Source organism: Oncorhynchus mykiss, chromosome 30 (genome assembly GCF_057628025.1).
Source record: "Oncorhynchus mykiss isolate SJ-2025 chromosome 30, ASM5762802v1, whole genome shotgun sequence".
Classification (NCBI taxonomy): Eukaryota; Metazoa; Chordata; class Actinopteri; order Salmoniformes; family Salmonidae; genus Oncorhynchus; species Oncorhynchus mykiss.
Window position 1 is genome coordinate 15,567,784 of NC_143051.1, and position 20,729 is coordinate 15,588,512.

Consider the following 20,729-nt stretch of genomic DNA (forward strand, 5'->3'; position numbering starts at 1 on the left):
CCGATCATTACGCATGTATATCACAGGTTGGTGGCACCTTAATTTGGGAGGACTGGCTCGTGGTAATGGCTGTTATGGAATGAGTGGAATGGTATCATGCCATTTCATTTGCGTCATTCTTATGAGCCATCCTCCCTTCAGCAGCCTCCCACTGATGTATATTCCTCCCTTCCATTCCTCAAGCCAAATCACAGGTAGGTCTTTGCAAATATGAGCAAATCAGCCATTCTATGCCGTATTCTATTAAACAGTGAACAGTTAAATTCAATGTGTGAATTGCAGTGACAGATTTTTAGAGAACAAGTATCCGGGGGACGGGTCAAACAGGACGCTAGGTCACAGTTTTTTCCCCCACCGTGATATCGCGATACAACTTGGTATCGTGATACTTGGCCTGGTATCGTTTGTAAAATGGTGGTATCGTGACAAGCCGAAGTCAAATTCTGTGTTTTTTAGGGCGTAATTGATCCAAAACAGGTACTTAGTCAGAATTTAAATCCTGAAAAAACACAAAATGTCATGCTTTTTTTATTTTCCCGTTATGAATTGACATTGGAAGCTCAGTATAGCTGCTCTATCCAGTTCTACTCAAATTAAAATCAGTATGGGGAGAAACCAGTGTAGGACAAGCGTGAACATGAACATCTCTAAATAAAGCAATGGGAAAAATTGGAACTGAGTGAAGACAAACTGAAAAGAAAAAAACAATCATTGTTGAATCCTAGGGGGCCTATTATGGGCATAGCGGCAGCGGCATACCAAACTCAAAACAACTAGATATATTCATTCGGGGCAGAAGTAAAAACCCAATAGCGTGGGGGTAATTTACTGTTTATACCATATAACGACAAAATGCCACCTCCCAGGGGCTTGCAGGCTTGTGTGCTATTATGCCACTGCTTAGAACTTAAGTTAAGCAGAACTATAAGAAATCTAACGTGTCAAATAATTATATCCAGCTCAGGACTCCAGCTATGCATTTGGTTTGCTAACTTGTTAGCTAAGTGGCTAGATATCAAGACCAAGCTTCTTGGTCACAGCAGAGACATTCAATTCCCTCCTGGATCAACTTCCCTGGTGTCTAAATTGTTTTGTGCGTCAACACTTTTCTAAAAAATTATCTAAATAGTTTTATTTTATTTTTTAGAAATAGCGCTCCTTGTATGCACATTCAGTAATACCGTATGTATACCTGGTATGGTACAGAAACAATATGAAAATCCCCCCCCCCCCAAAAAAAAAATAGGGAACAGAAATTGGCAGTGTTGCAATGTGCTGGGTAAACAATCTACTCAAGCACAACAAAAACAAGGAGACGGTTCTCATTCTCAGCCAGTCAGTGAATTACAGATTACCCCAGAATACACAGCTAGAATTGCATGCATATGTTTGATCCGTCGATGGTCGATTTTGTACTTGAAATTTGTGCTTGCCCTGACCCGTGTCAAAGCAGTCTGTCCACCTGGCCCTGTTAACGTTGCCCTTGGTTCTGCTTCAAACCAGCTATAGGAAGCACTCGCTCAGCTCTGATCTCCCAAGGTCATTCAACAGAGGAGAGAGAGAAACCAGAGAGGGAGGAGGGAAGAGAGAGAGTGGGAGGGAGGGAGGGAAGAGAGAGAGTGGGAGGGAGGGAAGAGAGTGAACGGGAGGGAGGGAAGAGAGCGAGAGTGAGAGGGGAAAGAGAGGACAGGTTTTTCAACTTTCACTGCAGCACTTGCACACGCAACACAATGGTTTCTATTTTTCTTCACTTCTTCCCGAGGGGGGGTCTTCCTTTGAGCACAAAGACATCTCTGTTAGCAAAGTCCCTTATTCCTCTGTCCCTCGTCCCTCACTGTCCTTTCATCCTCTCTCTCTCTCTCTCCCGGTCTCCTTCTCTATGCTGACTAAAAGACTGCAGGAGCCAGTCGCACATTCCTGTGACAGCTTCATCCAACACTAGGCCCAGCCGCTAGCTGCATATCAGCCTCAATAACAGAACACCAAACTTTATCTGGTAGTTTGGCTCATGTGTTGACAACACACACCGTGACTTACACACTCAAAACAAGGCTGCCTGCAAGGGCAAAGGAATAAGGCACACAATAGCTGTGTGGTCACTGGAGTTATTTTTAGTCATCCCTCTCCCCAACTGAACTTTCTGTCAGAGAGAGAGAAAGGTGGCACCGATGGAAACTTTCAATTAGGGAGAAGGGGAGGCAGAACAGAGCTAGAGATGATATATAGATTGCATCTAAAGAGATCACACATCAAAAACCTGTGGTCTGTCCCTAAAGCTGTCAATTGCCATCGTCATTGCAGCGGCCCCGACACAACCCAACTACAAGGTCTCAAATTCGTCCCCTAAACATGCTGTAGCGAGCTCAGCGCCATCTTGCCCTCTGCATCACTGTCAGGCGAGTGTAAACAACACTCCAAGGACCAGGCTTTGGGACGGGCCATGGACCGCAGTCACAGCAGTACAATCGTGACCATCCTGAATGACTTTGAAGTCTGTCTGTCTGCGAGCACAGCGCTGTGCAGTCCAACCACAGCGCTACAGAGAGTCAATAACCAACACCGCCCAGAGAGACAAACTAACAGCTGCTAACATCCTGCTTAAAAGTCCAAAGTCAAAACACAGCAGAAGCAGGGTCGCAAACAAACACCAACCAGTGCTGGTCAACAGAACAACCAGTCTAATTCAATAGAACTTGTCATCCATATTAACAGCCTACATTGTAGTTTTCATAGAAAAACATTAACATGACTCAAGGAGTGACATTCTGCAAAATGCAAACTAAAGATGTCAACAACACAGATCCTGTCCTGGAGTGCCAATTGAAGGACATGAGGGTGACTGCTGTTAGTTGCAAAAATAGTTTTTTTTTTTAAATGACACACACACATTCAGATTTCTCCCAAGGAGAAAAGTAGAGGACGACAGAGAAGAGGAGTAGTGAGGGCAGAGAACGCATCCCATCTCTGCAGAGAGACAGAGAAGAAACAGAGCGAAAGAGAAAGAGCGAGAGAAAGCGAAAGAGCGAGAGAAAGATGAGAAGAGAAAGCACACATGAGTAGAGGAATCCAGCAGCGATCTACAACACAGACAGGTCTAGTGTGTGTGTGGTTGGTCACACTTACCGTGTGCCCATCATTCTGTGTAGTTGGCTGAAGGAGAGCAGGAAAGGGAGAGAGAGAGGCTGTACTCTCTACTCTGTACTGTAGAAGTCTCGTTGAGAGGCAAGAGGAGGGGGGGCTGGCTAACACAGAAAATCTCTGTAGCACTTCACTTCCTCAGGCGCCGGTCCCAGGAACAGACAAAACACAGTCCGCCCATCCTCCGCCTTTAAAAACCTTACAGCCTGCCCAACAGACAGAGAAGAGCGTTCACTACCCCCACCTTCTTCTACCCCTCCCCCTCAACTCATTCTCCTCCGGCCCCCCTCCCACCCCCCTTTCCTAAACACACACCCCTCTCTCCTGTTTCTCCTCTGACCAACCCCCCCCCCCACCCCGAGCATCTCCCTCCCGCTCCTTATCACTTGTTCCATCTCTTTCTCCAGCCAGCGACCCACACCTTTGTCTTTCAGTTGACCCCTGCCTCAGCACAGTGAAGGACAAAAAGAAAAAAAAGATAGCCGAAAGAGATCAAAGTGGCAGCGGTACAGCAGCACTCGACTCCCAGACAAATCTCCTCCTTGCCTCCTTTCCTTTTAACATTCAAAAGTAATCAATCTAGCCTGCTACATGATACTCAGACCCTGGCCAGGCTCCTGCCCCGCTCTCAGCCTTTCCCGAATGAAAGTAGAGAGCCCTCCTGCACTATTGGCCGAGCCAACCGCTCGTCGGCTCTGACACTTCCCCCGCCCTACCCCCTCCTTCCTACACCCAACCCCCTTTCACCGACAGCCAACTTCCTGTTTTAAGTTACCTTGAGCTGCAGGATAGGGGTCAGGGAAAGAAAAGAGGAAGAGAGAGAAAGAAGAACCAGACAAAAGACAAAGAAAGTTCTAACAAAGCGAGTCATGGACTGATTGAGGAAGTGGTGGTGGTAGCTTGCCTCTGCATTCCGTGTCCTCCGGCTGATCTTGCGTTTCTCATGGCTGTACGGAGAAGAAAGGAACCACTGGCTGCTCTCTGACAACTGTTCCCTGCTTATTTACAATGTCAAACTAAATGTCTACCCGAGTCCCGCCTCCCTGCGGCCATGACTGGTTGAAAGGCCAGTGATGCAAGCAACCCTGATGCCCCTGATTGGCTGAGGGGAGTGTCAGAATGGATGCCGCATGTTGCAGCTACATGATTTAAAGAGCAAAGGCATATTGAGCAGACGCGCTGTGATCTACGTGTTCACAGGCATGCGTGCAAGTCCACAAGCACACGCTTGTCCTTCCTCTGTCACACATCCTTCCTCTGTCACACATCCTTCCTCTGTCACAGTAGGTAGAAAGATAACATCCAGACAATCTACTAAATATTGTAATCTGTGTTAGTGCTAATAAAACACCTTCATTGAAGTACATATTTCATTCACTAAAAATGTACTAGAATAATAACACAACTAAATACATGAGAATGAATTAGTTTATCTGATAGTAAGATCCAGATTTAGAAATAGTTAAATGAAATACCTAACCTACCAATGAACAAAAGGTATTTAGTAAAAAAAACAAATTTTCAAGACTTAAAAAAAAAGGGTCTTCAAAAATCATTTTAAGTGCATTTCTAATTCTACAAAGGTAGCTGATCAAATCAGGCCAAAAAAAGGCACCTCAACAAATTGAGTTCATGTTTGTGGGTGGACAAGACATAGGACAATGTCAATAAACAACTATTGTTGTCTTGGCCCTAAAACTATGCTCCCAGACAGTTCTCGTTCTACAATTAAAATGTCATCATAAAACCATTTCAGCAATGTCATATAAATGCCCTGCTGTTATCTCGCCATGGGTTAAACGGACATTCAGCCATGCTGTTCTACGCACTAACGTTTACATTAGGATGAGCACACGCATGCATGGGTTGCTCTTGTCAAAAGTAAGGCACTACAGGAATAGGGTGCCATTTGGGATCCATAACGGTGTTTGGAGAACTGCATGTCTAAAGATCTGTCTAGCAACAGATTAAGGAAACGTAATGTCCTGGCAATGAAGTGTACTGAAGTGAGAGATTTAGGTGAGAGGAGGGGACAAAGCAATTTACTGAGAGTTGCTTTTAGCTGGCAATCTGCATAGATGATGGTGGAATGACCTGAGGCTTATCCTGCATATTACTGCTGCAAATCCCCCACTGTACCGAGAAACAACAAGCCAGAGAGATAGAACACAAACCTGCTCCGTCACTGAACAAACCGGGGGGAGGGAGAGCCAAAAGGATGGAGAAGGACAGAAAGGAGAGAGCTGTTACAGGATGAGAGAGAGGGACAGAGTGAGGAGGGACAGAGAGTGAGAAAGAGGAGGGACAGAGAGTGAGGAGGGACAGAGAGAGGATGACAGAGAGCGAGTGAGGGGGGACAAAGAGGATGGACAGAGAGCGAGGAGGGACAGAGAGCGAGAAAGAGGGACAGAGAGCGAGAAAGAGGAGGGACAGAGAGGGAGGAGGGACAGAGAGAGGATGACAGAGAGTGAGTGAGGGGGGACAAAGAGGACGGACAGAGAGCGAAAGAGAATATGGACAGAGAGTGAGAGAGGAGGGACAGACACCATAAAACAACACTAGACACTATGGAAAACAAAGTCTTTATTATCTCATCCTGGAATATACAAGGTCTGAGGTCATCTGCCTTTGGCCTAAAGAGCAGGAATCCAGACTTCATCAAAGCAATTGGAAATACAGACATTGTCATCCAACAAGAAACATGATATAAAGGAGACAGACCCACTGGTTGCCCTCTAGGTTACAGAGAGCTGGTAGTCCCATCCAAACTACCAGGTGTGAAACGGGGAAGGGACTCAGGGGGTATGCTAATTTGGTATAGAACACACCTAACCCATTCTATTAAAATTAGTCAAAACAGGAACAATTTACATCTGGCTAGAACTAAATAAGGAAATAATTTCAACAGAGAAAAATGTTTGTGTGCTACCTACATACCACCAGTAGAATCCCCATAGGGGGAGATCAACAATTTCCAGGCCCAGGGACATGTACTAGTCTATGGCGACCTTCATGCCAGAACTGGACAAGAACCCTCAGCACACAGGGGGACAAACACCTACCTGGAGGTAACAGCATTCCCTCCCCCATATGCCCCCCTATACAAAACTACGACAACATAACCAACATAAACAGGTCACAACTCCTGCAGCTCTGTCGGAATCTGGGTATGTACATTGTCAATGGTAGGCTTCGGAGGGGACACCTATGGTAGGTACACCTATAGCTGATCTCTTGGCAGTAGTACTGTAGACTACTTTATCACTGACCTCAACCCAGAGTCTCTTAGAGCATTCAGTCAGTCCACTGACAACCCTATCAGATCACTTTAAAATCACTCTACTATGCTCAATCACGAGGCATCAAAGCCAAAGGAACTGAATAATATTAAGAAATGCTATAGATCAAATAAAATGTTATTGGTCACATACACATGGTTAGCAGATGTTAATGCGAGTGTAGCAAAATGCTTGTGCTTCTAGTTCTGACGGTGCAGTAATATCTAACAAGTAATCTAACAGTTCCACAACAACTATCTTATACACACAAATGTAAAGGGATGGAATAGGAACATGTACATATAAATTAGAGGTTGACTGATTAATCGGAATGGCCGATTAATTGGGGCCGATTTCAAGTTTTCATAACAATCGGAAATCAGTATTTTTGGGTGGCGATTTGCCGTTTTTTAATTTTTTTTATGCCTAGTTAAATAAAGATTAAATAAAGGCAAGTCAGTTAAGAACACATTCTTATTTTCAATGACGGCCTAGGAACGGTGGGTTAACTGCCTCGTTCAGGGGCAGAAAGACAGATTTTCACCTTGTCAGCTCGTTGGATCCAATCTTGCAACCTTACAGTTAACTAGTCCAACGCAATAACGACCTGCCTCTCTCTCGTTGCAGAGACTGCCTGTTACGCAAATGCAGTAAGCCAAGGGAAGTTGCTAGCTAGCATTAAACTTATCTTATAAAAAACAATCAATCATAATCACTAGTTAACTACACATGGTTGATGATATTACTAGATATTATCTAGAATGTCCTGCGTTGCATATAATCTGACTGAGCATACAAGCATACAAGTATCTAAGTATCTGACTTAGCGGTGGTAGGCAGAAGCAGGCGCGTAAACATTCATTCAAACAGCACTTTCGTGCATGTTGCCAGAAGCTCTTCATTGTGCATCAAGCATTGCGCTGTTTATGACTTCAAACCTATCAACTCCCGAGATGAGGCTGGTGTGACCGAAGTGAAATGGCTGGCTAGTTAGCGCGCGCTAATAGCATTTCAAACTTCACTGAGCTTCATCTGAACTTCACTTGCTCTGAGCCTTGGGGTGGTTGTTTCCTATAAGAACATCCAAAAGTCAAAGGTTAATGAAATACAAATAGTATAGAGGGAAATAGTCCTATAATAACTACAACCTAAAACTTCTTACCTGGGAATATTGAAGACTCATGTTAAAAGGAACCACCAGCTTTCATATGTTTTCATGTTCTGAGCAAGGAACTGAAACGTAAGCTTTCTTACATAGCACTTCTACATTATTCTCTAACACTTTGTTTTTGCATTATGTAAACCAAATTGAACGTTTCATTATCTACTTGAGGCTAAATTGATTTTATTGATGTATTATATTAAGTTGAAATAAGTGTTAATTCAGTATTGTTGCAATTGTCATTATTACAAATACTTTTTTTTTTTTATATATATATATAAATAAATCAAAAATTGTCCGATTAATCGGTATCGGCTTTTTTGGTCCTCCAACAATCGGTACCGGCGTCGAAAAATCATAATCGGTCGACCTCTAATATAAATACAGTGGGGCAAAAAGGTATTTAGTCAGCCACCGATTGTGCAAGTTCTCAAACTTAAAAAGATGAGAGGCCTGTACATTTTCATCATAGGTACACTTCAACTATGACAGACAAAATGAGAAAAAAAAATCCAGAAAATCACATTGTAGGATTTGTAATGAATTTATTTGCAAATTATGGTGGAAAATAAGCATTTGGTCACCTACAAACAAGTAAGATTTCTGGCTCTCACAGACCTGTAACTTCTTCTTTAAGAGGCTCCTCTGTCCTCCACTCGGTACCTGTATAAAAGACACCTGTCCACAACCTCAAACAGTCACACTCCAAACTCCACTATGGCCAAGACCAAAAGAGCTGTCAAAGGACACCAGAAACAAAATTGTAGACCTGCACCAGGCTGGGAAGACTGAATCTGCAATAGGTAAGCAGCTTGGTTTGAAGAAATCAACTATGGGAGCAATTATTAGGAAATGGAAGACATACAAGACCTAGTGAATACCCTGCAGAGAGCTGGGACCAAAGTAACAAACGCCTACCATCAGTAACACACTACGCCGCCAGGGACTCAAATCCTGCAGTGCCAGACGTGTCCCCCTGCTTAAGCCAGTACATGTCCAGGCTCGTCTGAAGTATGCTAGAGAGCATTTGGATGATCCAGAAGAAGATTGGGAAAATTTCATCTGACCATATGACACCAAAATATAACTTTTTGGTAAAAACTCAACTCGTCGTGTTTGGAGGACAAAGAATGCTGAGTTGCATCCAAAGAACACCATACCTACTGTGAAGCATAGGGGTGGAAATATCATGCTTTGGGGCTGTTTTTCTGCAAAGGGACCAGGACGACTGATCCGTGTAAAGGAAAGAATGAATGGGGCCATGTATCGTGGGATTTTGAGTGAAAACCTCCTTCCATCAGCAAGGGCATTGAAGATGAAACGTGGCTGGGTCTTTCAGCATGACAATGATCCCAAACACACCGCCCGGGCAACGAAGGAGTGGCTTCGTAAGAAGCATTTCAAGGTCCTGGAGTGGCCTAGCCAGTCTCCAGATCTCAACCCCATAGAAAATCTTTGGAGGGAGTTGAAAGTTTCCGTGTTGCCCAGCAACAGCCCCAAAACATCACTGCTCTAGAGGAGATCTGCATGGAGGAATGGGCCAAAATACCAGCAACAGTGTGTGAAAACCTTGTGAAGACTTACAGAAAACGTTTGACCTCTGTCATTGCCAACAAAGGGTATATAACAAAGTATTGAGATTAACTTTTGTTATTGACCAAATACTTATTTTCCACCATAATTTGCAAATAAATTCATTACATTTCATTACAATGTGATTTTCTGGATTTTTTTCTTCTCATTCTGTCATAGTTGAAGTGTACCTATGATGAAAATTACAGGCCTCTCATCTTTTTAAGTGGGAGAACTTGCACACTTGGTGGCTGACTAAATACTTTTTTGTCCCACTGTATATGGATGAGAAGCATAATCAAGATGCAATAGATGGTATAAAACACAGTATATACACATATGAGATCAGTAATGTAAGATATGAAAACATTATTAATGTGGCATTATTTAAATTGACTGGTAATCCATTTATTAAAGTGGCCAATGATTTGGGTCTGTATGTAGGCAGCAGTCTCTCTGTGTTAGTGATGGCTGTTTAACAGTCTGATGGCCTTGAGAAGCTGTTTTTCAATCTCTCGGTCCCAGCTTTGAGGCACCTATACTGACCTCGCCTTCTGAATGGTAGCGGGGTTTACAGGCAGTGGCTTGGGTGATTGTTGTCCTTGATGATCTTTTTGGCCTTCCTGTGACATCGGGTGCTATAGGTGTCCTGGAGGGCAGGTAGTTTGCCCCCGGTGATGCGTTGTGCAGACCGCACCACCCTGTGGAGAGCCTTGCGGTTGAGAGCAGTGCAGTTTCCATACAGCCCGACAGGATGCTCTCAATTGCGCATATGTAAAAATTTGCAGGGGTTTTAGGTGACAGGCCAAATTTCTTCATTCTCCTGAGGTTGAAGAGGCGCTGTCACACCTTCTTCATCACGCTGTCTGTGTGGGTGGACCATTTCAGTGATGTGTACACCGAGGAACTTGAATCTTTCCACCTTCTCCACTACTGTCCTGTCGATGTGGATAGGGGGGTGCTCCCTCTGCTGTTTCCTGAAATTCACGATCATCTCCTTTGTTTTGTTGACGTTGGGTGAGAGGTTGTTTTCCTGACACCACAATCCCAGGGCCCTCACTTCCTCCTTGTAGGCTGTCTCGTCGTTGTTGGTAATCACACCCACTACTGTTGTGTCGTCTGCAAACTTGATGATTGAGTTGGAGGCGTGCATGGCCACGCTGTTATGGGTGAACAGGGAGTACAGGAGGGGGCTGATCACGCACCTTTGTGGGGCCCCAGTACTGAGGATCAGCGACATGGAGGCATTGTTTCCTACCTTCATCCCCTGGGGACGGCCCATCTGAAAGTCCAGGACCCAGGTGCAAAGGTTGGGGTTGAGGCCCAGGGTCTCAAGCTTAATGATGGGCTTGGAGGGTACTATGGTGTTGGATGCTGAGCTGTAGTCAATGAACAGCATTCTTACATAGGTATTCCTCTTGTCCAGATGGGATAGGTCAGTCTGATGGCGATTGCATCGTCTGTGGACCTGTTGGGGCGGTATGTAATCTTAAGTGGGTATAGGGTGGCAGGTAAGGTGGAGGTGATATGATCCTTGACTAGCCTCTCAAAGTACTTCATGTTAACAGAAGTGAGTGCTATGGGGCGATAGTAATTTAGTTCAGTTTGCTTTGCCTTCTTTGGTACAGGAACAATGGTGGCCATCTTGAAGCATGTGGGGACAGCAGATTGGGATAGGGTGTGATTGAATGTGTCCATAAACACACCAGCCAGCTGGTATGCGCATGCAGTTAGGAATGCCATCTGGGCAAGCAGCCTTGCGAGGGCTAACGCGTTTAAATGTCTTACTCACATCGGCCACGGAGAAGGAGGGGGGGCCGCAATCCTTGGTAGCGGGCCTTGTCGGTGGCACTGTATTATCCTCAAAGCAGGTGAAGGTGTTTAGCTTGTCTGGAAGCAAGACGTCGGTGTCCGTGACGTGGCTGGTGTTCTTTTTATAGTCCATAATTGCCTGTAGAAACTTGCCATATGCATCTCGTTTCTGAGCCGTTGAATTGCAACTCCACCCTGTCCCTTAACCGACATTTTGCTTATTTGATTGCCCTGCGGAGAGAGTAACTACACTTACTTTCGGCCATATTCCCAGACATCTTTCCATGGTTGAATGTGGTGGTTCGCGCTTTCAGTTTGGTGCTGATGCCGACATCTAAGTTAGGGTAGGTTTTAATAGTCACAGTGGGTAAAACATCTCCAACACACTTCCTTATAAACTACCTCATCGAGTCAGCATATAAAACAATGTTATTCTCTGAGGCTTCCCAGAACATTTCCCAGTCCACGTGATAGGGGGGGGGGGGGGGGGGGGGGGTAGTATACACGGCTGTGACTATAATCAAAGAAAATTCTGTTGGGAGATAATGTGGTCGGCATTTGATTGTAAGGAATTCTAGGTCAGGTGAACAGAAGGACTTGAGTTCCTGTATGTTGTTGTGCTTACACCATGAGTCATTAATCATGAAGCATACATCCCTGCCCTTCTTCTTGTGGTGGTTGTACCGACTCAGACAACATATCCCGAGAGAGCCATGTTTACGTGAAACAGAGAATGTTACAATCTCTGATGTCTCTCTGGAAGGCAACCCGTGCCCTAATTTCATCCACATTGTTGTCTAGAGACTGGACACTGGCGAGTAATATACTCTGAAGCGGTGAGTGGTGTGCACAGCCACTGCGTCTACCTCTCCTGCGGCGAGGTTGTTTTGGGTCGGCCTCTGGGATTAGATCCAATGTCCTGGATGGTGGTCCGAAAAACAGATCCGGTTCAGTAAAGTTGTATTCTGGTCGTAATGTTGGTAAGTTGACGCCGCTCTTATATCCAATAGTTCTTCCCGGCTGTATGTAATAACACTTAAGATTTTCTGGGCTAACAATGTAAGAAATAATACATAAAATAAATAAAAATACTGCATAGTTTCCTAAAGAGTCAAAGCGAGGCGAGCATCTCTGTTGGTGACATCTTGCGAAAAGATGGAAGGAAAGTAGTGTGGAAATCTACCAAAACACAATTAGGCAACAACAAATTCAAACCCTTCAAGACAATTTCCAGGACAAAACGTTTCACTGTAATAGTGATGGTGTAAACTTCACAGTAAAAAACCTAAACAGTATTATTTGACCTCTCAGCTTCCCTGTCAAATCTAAAAATGTAAAGCAGACAACACAGTATTGTTGTCTCTACCTTCTTGACCTTTGTGCTGTTGACTTGTCCAATAATGTTGGTACCATGTTTTTGTGCTGCTACCATGTTGTGTTGTCATGTGTTGCTGCCTTGTTATGTTGTTGTCTTAGGTCTCTCTTTATGTAGTGTTGTGTCTCTTGTTGTGATGTGTGTTTTGTCCTATATTTATATTGTATTTATTTTTTTAATCCCAGAACCCCGTCCCCGCAGGAGGCCTTTGGTAGGCTGTCATTGTAAATAAGAATTTGTTTTTAACTGACTTGCCCAGTTAAATAAAAGGTGAAATAAAGAAAAAAAGAAAATGAACAACAATGACAAATTGTTTGATGAAAAAATGCAAAAACCTAAGAAAGAAATTGAAAAACCTATTGGCCGATATTAGCTTAAAATGCCAACATCGGCACTGGCCCGATGTGTAGTTTAACACCAATGTGCAAAACCGATGTCAAAGCTGACATGCCTACCCAAAGTAGGTAGATGACGTAATAACGCCACAAAAAAATACAGCAATGCACAGTAAAAGCAGAAAAATACTAAGTGCACACTTCAACAACTAAACAAGTTCAAATCGAGCCGTCATTTGAAAGAGTAAGAACTTCAGCGAGGCAACTCAAAGGCTAATTCCATTAACGCCAAGATAATGGAATTCATTGCCCTTGACAATCAACCGTTCTCTGTCGTGGATGTTGGCTTTCGCCGACTGGTCGAGCACCGGCACACACTACCAAGTCGGAGCTATTTTTCAGATGTTGCCCTACCGGAGTTGCACAGTATTGTTGAAACACGTACATGAGCTACTTGCTATGGGCGTCGCTGCTATTAGCTTCACAACTGGCGATGACAGCCCCATGAGCATGCTGAGTCTGACATCACAGTGGGTCAATGAGGATTTCGTACGGAGGAAAGCCGTATTGCATGCCCAAGAATGTGGAATTCTCTCTGAGCCTCTTTACTGTGTCGCCACCACGCTCGATGCTAGGTACAAGGACCACTACTTCGATGCAGAAAAGAAACAGGGTTTACGTGAAATGTTACATACACAGCTGGACAAGATGGAAACTCAGTTGTGCACCGGGGCCTCCCACTCCTCTTTCTATTCTGGTTTCTGGCCATTTTGAGCCTGTAATCGAACCCACAAATGCTGATGGCTCCAGATACTCAAATAGCCTAAAGTCGGACAGTTTTATTGCTTCTTAAATTAGCACAACAGTTTTCAGCTGTGCTAACATAATTGCATAAGGGTTTTCTAATGATCAATTAGCCTTTGAAAATGATAAACTTTGATTAGCTAACACAACGTGCCATTGGAACACATACGCCTATGTCGATATTCCATTAGAAATCAGCCGTTTCCAGCTACAATAGTCCTTTACAACATTAACTATGTCTACATTGTATTTATGATCAATTTGATGTTATTTTGATGGACAAATTTTTTGTTGGGCTTTTCTTTGAAAAGTGACCCCAAACTTTTGAACGGTAGTGTCCATCAACGAATTGGTGAGGGCAATAGAACAGTCTGCAGAATCCGGCCTCACCCTGCTAGAATCTGAAGTCAAATGAAGTTAAATGTCTACTATTTGCTGATGATCCGGTGCTTCTGTCCCCAGCAAAGGAAGGCCTACAGCAGTACCTAGATCTTCTGCAAATATTCTGTCAGACCTGGGCCCTGACAGTAAATCTCATTAAGACAAAAATAATGCTGTTCCAAAAAAAAGGTCAAATTGCCAGGACCACGAATACAAATTCCATCTTGACAACATTGCCCTAGAGCACACAAAAAACTACACATACCTCGGCCTAAACATAAGCGCCACAGCTAACATCCATAAAGCTGTGAACGATCTGAGACAATGCAAGAATTGCCTTCTATGCCATCAAAAGGAACATAAAATTCAACATACTAATTATTATCTGTCTAAAAAAATACTTGAAAGACTTATAGAACCCATTGCCCATTATGGTTGTGAGGTCTGGGGTCCGCTCACCAATCAAGACAAACACCAAATTGAGACTCTGCATGCAGAAATCTGCAAAAATATCCTACAACGTAAAACACCAAATAATGCATACAGAGCAGAATTAGGCCGATACCCGCTAATTATCAAAATCCAGAAAAGAGCCGTTAAATTCTACAACCACATAAAAGGAAGTGATTCCCAAACCTCCCATAACAAAGCCAGTACCTAAAGAGAAATTAACCTGGAGAAGAGGTCCCTAAGCAAGCTGGTCCTGGGGCTCTGTTCACAAACAGACCCACAGAGCCCCAAGACAGCAACACAATTAGACCCCAATAAATCACGAGAAAACAAAAAGATAATGCTTTCCAATGTGTCAAGTAATTAACAAAAAAAGAGCAAATTAGAATGCAATTTGGCCCTAAACAGAGTACACAGTGGCAGAATACCTGACCACTGTGACTGACCAAAAATTAAGGAAAGCTTAGATTATGTACAGACTCAGTGAGCATTGCCTTGCTATTGAGAAATGCCGCCAAAGGTAGACCTGGCCCTCAAGAGAAGACAGACTGTGAGCACACTGCCAACAAAATGAGGAAGAAACTGGAGCTGCACATCCTAACCTCCTGCCAAATGTATGACCATTGAGACTAGAGGTTGACCGATTAATTGGGGCCGATTTCAAGTTTTCATAACAATCGGAAATCGGTATTTTTGGGTGGCGATTTTTTTATATATATTTGTACACCTTTATTTAACTAGGAAAGTCAGTTAAGAACACATTCTTATTTTCAATGACGGCCTAGGAACGGTGGGTTAACTGTCTCGTACAGGGGCAGAAAGACAGATTTTCACCTTGTCAGCTCGTTGGATCCAATCTTGCAACCTTACAGTTAACTAATCCAACGCAATAACAACCTGCCTCTCTCTCGTTGCACTCCACAAGGAGACTGCCTGTTACGCAAATGCAGTAAGCCAAGGGAGGTTGCTAGCTAGCATTAAACTTATCTTATAAAAAACAATCAATCATAATCACTAGTTAACTACACATGGTTGATGATATTACTAGATATTATCTAGTGTGTCCTGTGTTGCATATAATCTGACTAAGCATACAAGTATCTAAGTATCTGACTGAGCAGTGGAAGGCAGAAGCAGGCGCGTAAACATTCATTCAAACAGCACTTTCGTGCGTTTTGCCAGCAGCTCTTCGTTGTGCGTCAAGCATTGCGCTGTTTATGACTTCAAACCTATCAACTCCCGAGATGAGGCTGGTGTGTCCGAAGTGAAATGGCTGGCTAGTTAGCGCGCACTAATAGCGTTTCAAACTTCACTCTGGGTGGTTGTTTCCTTTGCTCTGCATGGGTAACACCGCTTCGAGGGTGGCTGTTGTCATTGTGTTCCTGGTTCGAGCCCAGGGAGGAGCGAGGAGAGGGACGGAAGCTATACTGTTACACTGGCAATACTAAAGTGCTTATAAGAACATCCAATAGTCAAAGGTTAATGAAATACAAATGGTATAGAGGGAAATAGTCCTATAATAACTACAACCTAAAACTTCTTACCTGGGAATATTGAAGACTCATGTTAAAAGGAACCACCAGCTTTCATATGTTATCATGTTCTGAGCAAGGACTGAAACGGTAGCTTTCTTACATAGCACATATTGCACTTTTACGTTCTTCTCCAACACTTTGTTTTTGCATTATTTAAACCAAATTGAGCATGTTTCATTATTTACTTGAAGCTAAATTGATTTTATTGATGTATTATATTAAGTTAAAAGTGTTCATTCGGTATTGTTGTAATTGTCATTATTACAAATACATGTATTCTATTTATTTATTAAAATCGGCATCGGCTTTTTTGGTCCTCCAATAATTGGTATCGGTGTTGAAAAATCATTAATCGGTCGACCTCTAATTGTCGACACACGTTTTCCTCAGATTACATACAGACCCAAAGTTTATCAAATCCAATTTTGATAAACTTCCATACCACAGTGTGCCATCTCAGCAGCAAGATGTGACAAACACCACTGTAAATACAACCTATATTTATGTTTATTTTCCCTTTCGTAACTATTTGCACATCATAGACATACTTATTCTTTTGGGACTTGTGAGTGTAATGTTTACTGTCAATTTTATTTCACTTTTTTTTATTACCTATTTCACTTGCTTTGGCAATATAAACATATGTTTCCCATGCCTATAAAGCCCCTTAAATTGAAATGGAATTGAGAGAGACTCAATGTTCCCTTTTCTATTTTGGTACAGCGAGAGCAGGGGAACAGAGTAGAGCTGGGAACAGAGTAGAGCTGGTAGCAGGCTGGTTAATGATTATAGAGCAGCTAGACTGCACATAGATTATTCCATTCCAGCGATAGCCATCTATGGCGGTGCAGGCAGGCTCTTCTACACCCAAACCTCCTCCACGAGGACACCTGACAAGGTCACTCTGCAGCAGAGACCTTCCCATTACTTGTGCTGCTGGTGTCTGGGACATGTTTCCTTACAGTCGCTGTTTAGAACCAAACACGCACAAGCCGGGGTATCACTTTCACAAACAAACAGCAGAAAAGAGCCCTCAGGGCTGCCGGGCTAAGTCATGCACGCACACACCTGCATAAACTAGGCTTACCTACACAAAAACATGCACACACACGGGCTACACACAGTTTGTCCATCCTAAATTTGGATGATAAACAGTCTCACTGGCTTCAATCCTGTCTGCGCTCAAAAGGAAAAACTGATTCTAGATGTTGATAATTTAGTAATGGGGCATAAATTAACAATATGCATGTTTATTTTCTGATTACATTGTAATGGTGCATTTAGACTGGATATCAAAGTCAAGTTGAAAGTTATGAAGCTAACAGCTGCTGTGATAGTTGGGGGCCTACCTGCAGCAACGCAGGAAAAAGCAGGGCAGAACTTAGCCCTCGAAAACCTTTTTTAGCAGTTATCTGCATGTGAAGTACAATTACAACCCTGTGTTTCAACGTTTAGAAATGTCAATAATCCTTGCTTGCAAAACAGTTATTGAAAAACATGTGCTGATATCTCCCTTATTGTTCATAACAAAGAGAAAGAATCTTTGAAATAACAAAGATACACCTACTCTAGCAGTTTTGAACAGATCCATACTGTGTGTGCCTCCAGTTGAAGAACTACACTTCCTCCCCAGTTAGCTTACACACAGGTGGAGGCCTGTCTTCCATCGGTCTTCCGTAAACAAGCACCGTAATATGGAGATATGGCCATGTGCGAACACTAACCCTATAAAAAAGGTGTGTAGTAATTAAAGTTTGATTTTTGATAATTATTTATAGCTGATATGAAAGATACGTACGTTCCTTATGTTTCCAAAACTGCACCGCAAGTGATACATTGTAAAGTTCAGAACAAGCGTAGAGGGCCTTAACAAAACTCCCCGGCCAGAAGATACTATCGTCAATAGGCACTAAAGGTAGTTAGCATCCATGAATGGGTTAGGCAGAACTGTACCGTCCGTCAGTAAAATACTGCATGCTTTTCTTAGACCCGTTTCAGGCACCACCTTAATGTATGCTCCTGTTTGCATTTAGAGAACAGATCCTTCCTGTATAGAGCTGTGCTTGGTGTGATAGCCATGAAATTACTTTGACACCCCCTGCTCTAGATTGAGAATTTAGGCTAGTTGGTGGATGGTGAGAACATGAACTAATCATGTAAAATAGCCCAACAAATATTGTACCCTTAATAGTCAACCAGTAGTAGTCCTTAGACACTGAACAAAAATGTAAAAAGCAACAAGTGTTGGTCCCATGTTTCACAAGCTGAAATAAAAGAGCCCAGAAATATTACATACGCACACAGCTTATCCCGCTCAAATTTGTTTACATGCCTGTTAGTGAGCATTTCTCATTTGCAAAGATAATCCAGCCACCTGACAAGTGTGGCATATAAAGAAGCTGATCATTACACAGGCGCACCTTGTGCTGGGACAATAAAAGGCCACTCTAAAATGTGCAGTTTTGGCACAACACAATGCCACAGATGTCTCAAGTTGAGGGAGGGAGCGAGCAATTGGCATGCTGACTGCAGGAATGTCCACCAGAACTATTGCATAATAATTTAATGTTTATTTCTCTACCATAAGCCATCTCCAACCTCGTTTTAGAGAATTAGGCAGTACGTCCAACCGACCTCATAACTGCAAACCACATGTAGCCACGCCAGCCCAGGACCTCCACATCTGGCTTCTTCACCTGTGGGATTGTCTGAGACTAGCCACCCAGACAGCTGATGAAACTGAGGAGAATCTATCTGTTTGTGGAGAAAAAACAATTCTGACTGGCTGGGCCTGGCTCGTCCATGGCTGCGCCCCTGCCTACTTATGTGAAATCTGTAAAATAGGGCCTAATGAATTTATTTCAATTGACTGATTTCCTTATATGAACTGTAACTCAGTAAAATCGTTTTAAGAGTTGCATGTTGCATTTATATTTGTGCTCAGTATAGTTAGTTTTGGATTGTACAATACATAGGCTGCTACAGTACTCTCCAAATTGCATATTGAAACAGGTATTGCATGGAATGATTTTCTTTCCATCACATAGTTTGAAGCAATTATACATTGGCAAGATAGCAGAAAATGCTGTTTATCATGCTGCTCAGGGGACAAGGCACAGACTTCAAGTCCTCAAGTATTTGAAGAGTCAGTGTGCACATAATGTGATTCACAATAACTGTCAGTCAACACACTGGAATGTAAACAATGAACATGATACATATCTCGGTTTAATGGGCATTAGCAAAATGTGAGAAAGATGTCTGTTGTAATTTGAGATTTTAGTGAGTTCTTTATTGATGCCTTCAGCCTCCTGCCTGTATTCAGACAAACTACGTTAGCTAATAAACAGTAGATGGCCCAAATGTGTCTTGTACATAGCTAGCTAATAGTTTGGTTTGTTCAAGCCAACAACATGCAACACTGACGATAAACATTTAACGTTAGCTACCTATTATTAACCAACTAAATCATTTTTGGAATGAGCAAAAACTATCCTAACCAGTGATAGACAGCAGACCCGAACTATTGCTTACAGTTGAAGCAAGCGGGTCGGATCTGCTGGCTAAACCAGCAGCTGTTTAGCTTAACTAGTTAACTTAGACAGTAACACGGTGTGATCATTTATTGTTAGGCAAACGTAGGGAGACACCGGTAGCTAACAGTTAGCTAGCATATAACAAGCGCAACCTGGACAAGGGAAGAGAGACATGGAAGACAATGATACGTTATACAGTGGCCTGTGATACTGTTTATTCGCCACTGAACAAAAGGAAGCGATAAATCAAAGGAAAGTTTACAAAGCTTTGCAAAGTTGGGGAAAGGCTCTCTAACCAATAAAGACTACGTTTGGATCTGTCCTTCAGACCAATCAAACCTCGGACTAGATTCCACCAATCAAGGTTTCTAAGGGTTCAGTTCGTTGTGAAACTGACGGCATTCGGGATCTACCAAAAATCGCCAGTCGCACGAGACAGAGTTTAGACAAGAGCCAAAATGGCGGACTCAGTGTGGTAGTTTCTTAAACGCCTCTGTTACTTTCAGCTGGCCACCAATAAGCTGCTCAGAGAGCGGGGAGGGAAATGGCGCCTATGTTCATCTTCCAAAACAATCGTCTATTGGACAAGACGAGCAACTGGAAATTAGCAAAGTTATAGCCTCAATTCCATAGCGACACAGTATGCTTTCACATATAGACATTAACCATGTATATCAGTTGATTTTTACTCACTTTGTTTTACGGGTTCGCAGTGAAGTTCAGCTCAGCGTATTATTTATTTTATTTCAGTAGCAACGGGAAACAAGATGGCTGCCACGTACTTCTGCTCGAACCGGAAACTGTGCTACGTTGGCAACATTGCGCACTGACGTCAATGAACATCAAATCCTGAGCCTGGGAAGTAAGAAGTACAGTGGGGAAAGCAAGTATTTGATACACTTGACGATTTTGCAGGTTTTCCTACTTACAAAGCATGTAGAGGTCGGTCATTTTTTTTTATCATAGGTACACTTCAACTGTGAGAGACGGAATCTCAAACAAAAATCTAGAAAATCACATTGTATGATTTTTAAGTAATTAATTTGCATTGTATTGCATGACATAAGTATTTGATCACCTACCAACCAGTAAGAATTCCAGCTCTCACAGACCTGTTAGTTTTTATTTAAGAAGCCCTCCTGTTCTCCACTCATTCATTACCTGTATTAACTGCACCTATTTAAACTCGTTACCTGTATAAAAGACACCTGTCCACACACTCAATCAAACTCCAACCTCTCCACAATGCCCAAGACCCGAGAGCTGTGTAAGGACATCAGGGGTACAATTGTAGACCTGCACAAGGCTGGGATGGGCTACAGGACAATAGGTAAGCAGCTTGGTGAGAAGG

The 20,729-nt window shown here is 43.0% G+C and overlaps 1 protein-coding gene across 23 annotated transcripts in view; it reads right to left on the reverse strand.

Annotated features, from left to right (window-relative positions):
• LOC110487992 (nuclear transcription factor Y, gamma) overlaps positions 1 to 20,233 on the reverse strand; it is a 46,307-nt gene extending 26,074 nt beyond the window's left edge. For 6 of the 23 annotated variants that reach the window (XM_090227612.1, XM_090227604.1, XM_036970630.2 and 3 more), the window contains exon 1: positions 20,072 to 20,196. In XM_090227612.1, coding sequence (XP_090083738.1) covers position 20,072 — 1 coding nt within the window. In that variant the 5' untranslated portion in view covers positions 20,073 to 20,196. Of the gene's footprint in view, positions 1 to 3,123; positions 3,783 to 4,042; positions 4,347 to 20,071 lie in introns of those variants that run through there. The other 17 variants (XM_090227615.1, XM_036970635.2, XM_090227614.1 and 14 more) reach the window with 6 other exon arrangements.
• Between the last annotated feature and the right edge of the window lie 496 nt (positions 20,234 to 20,729).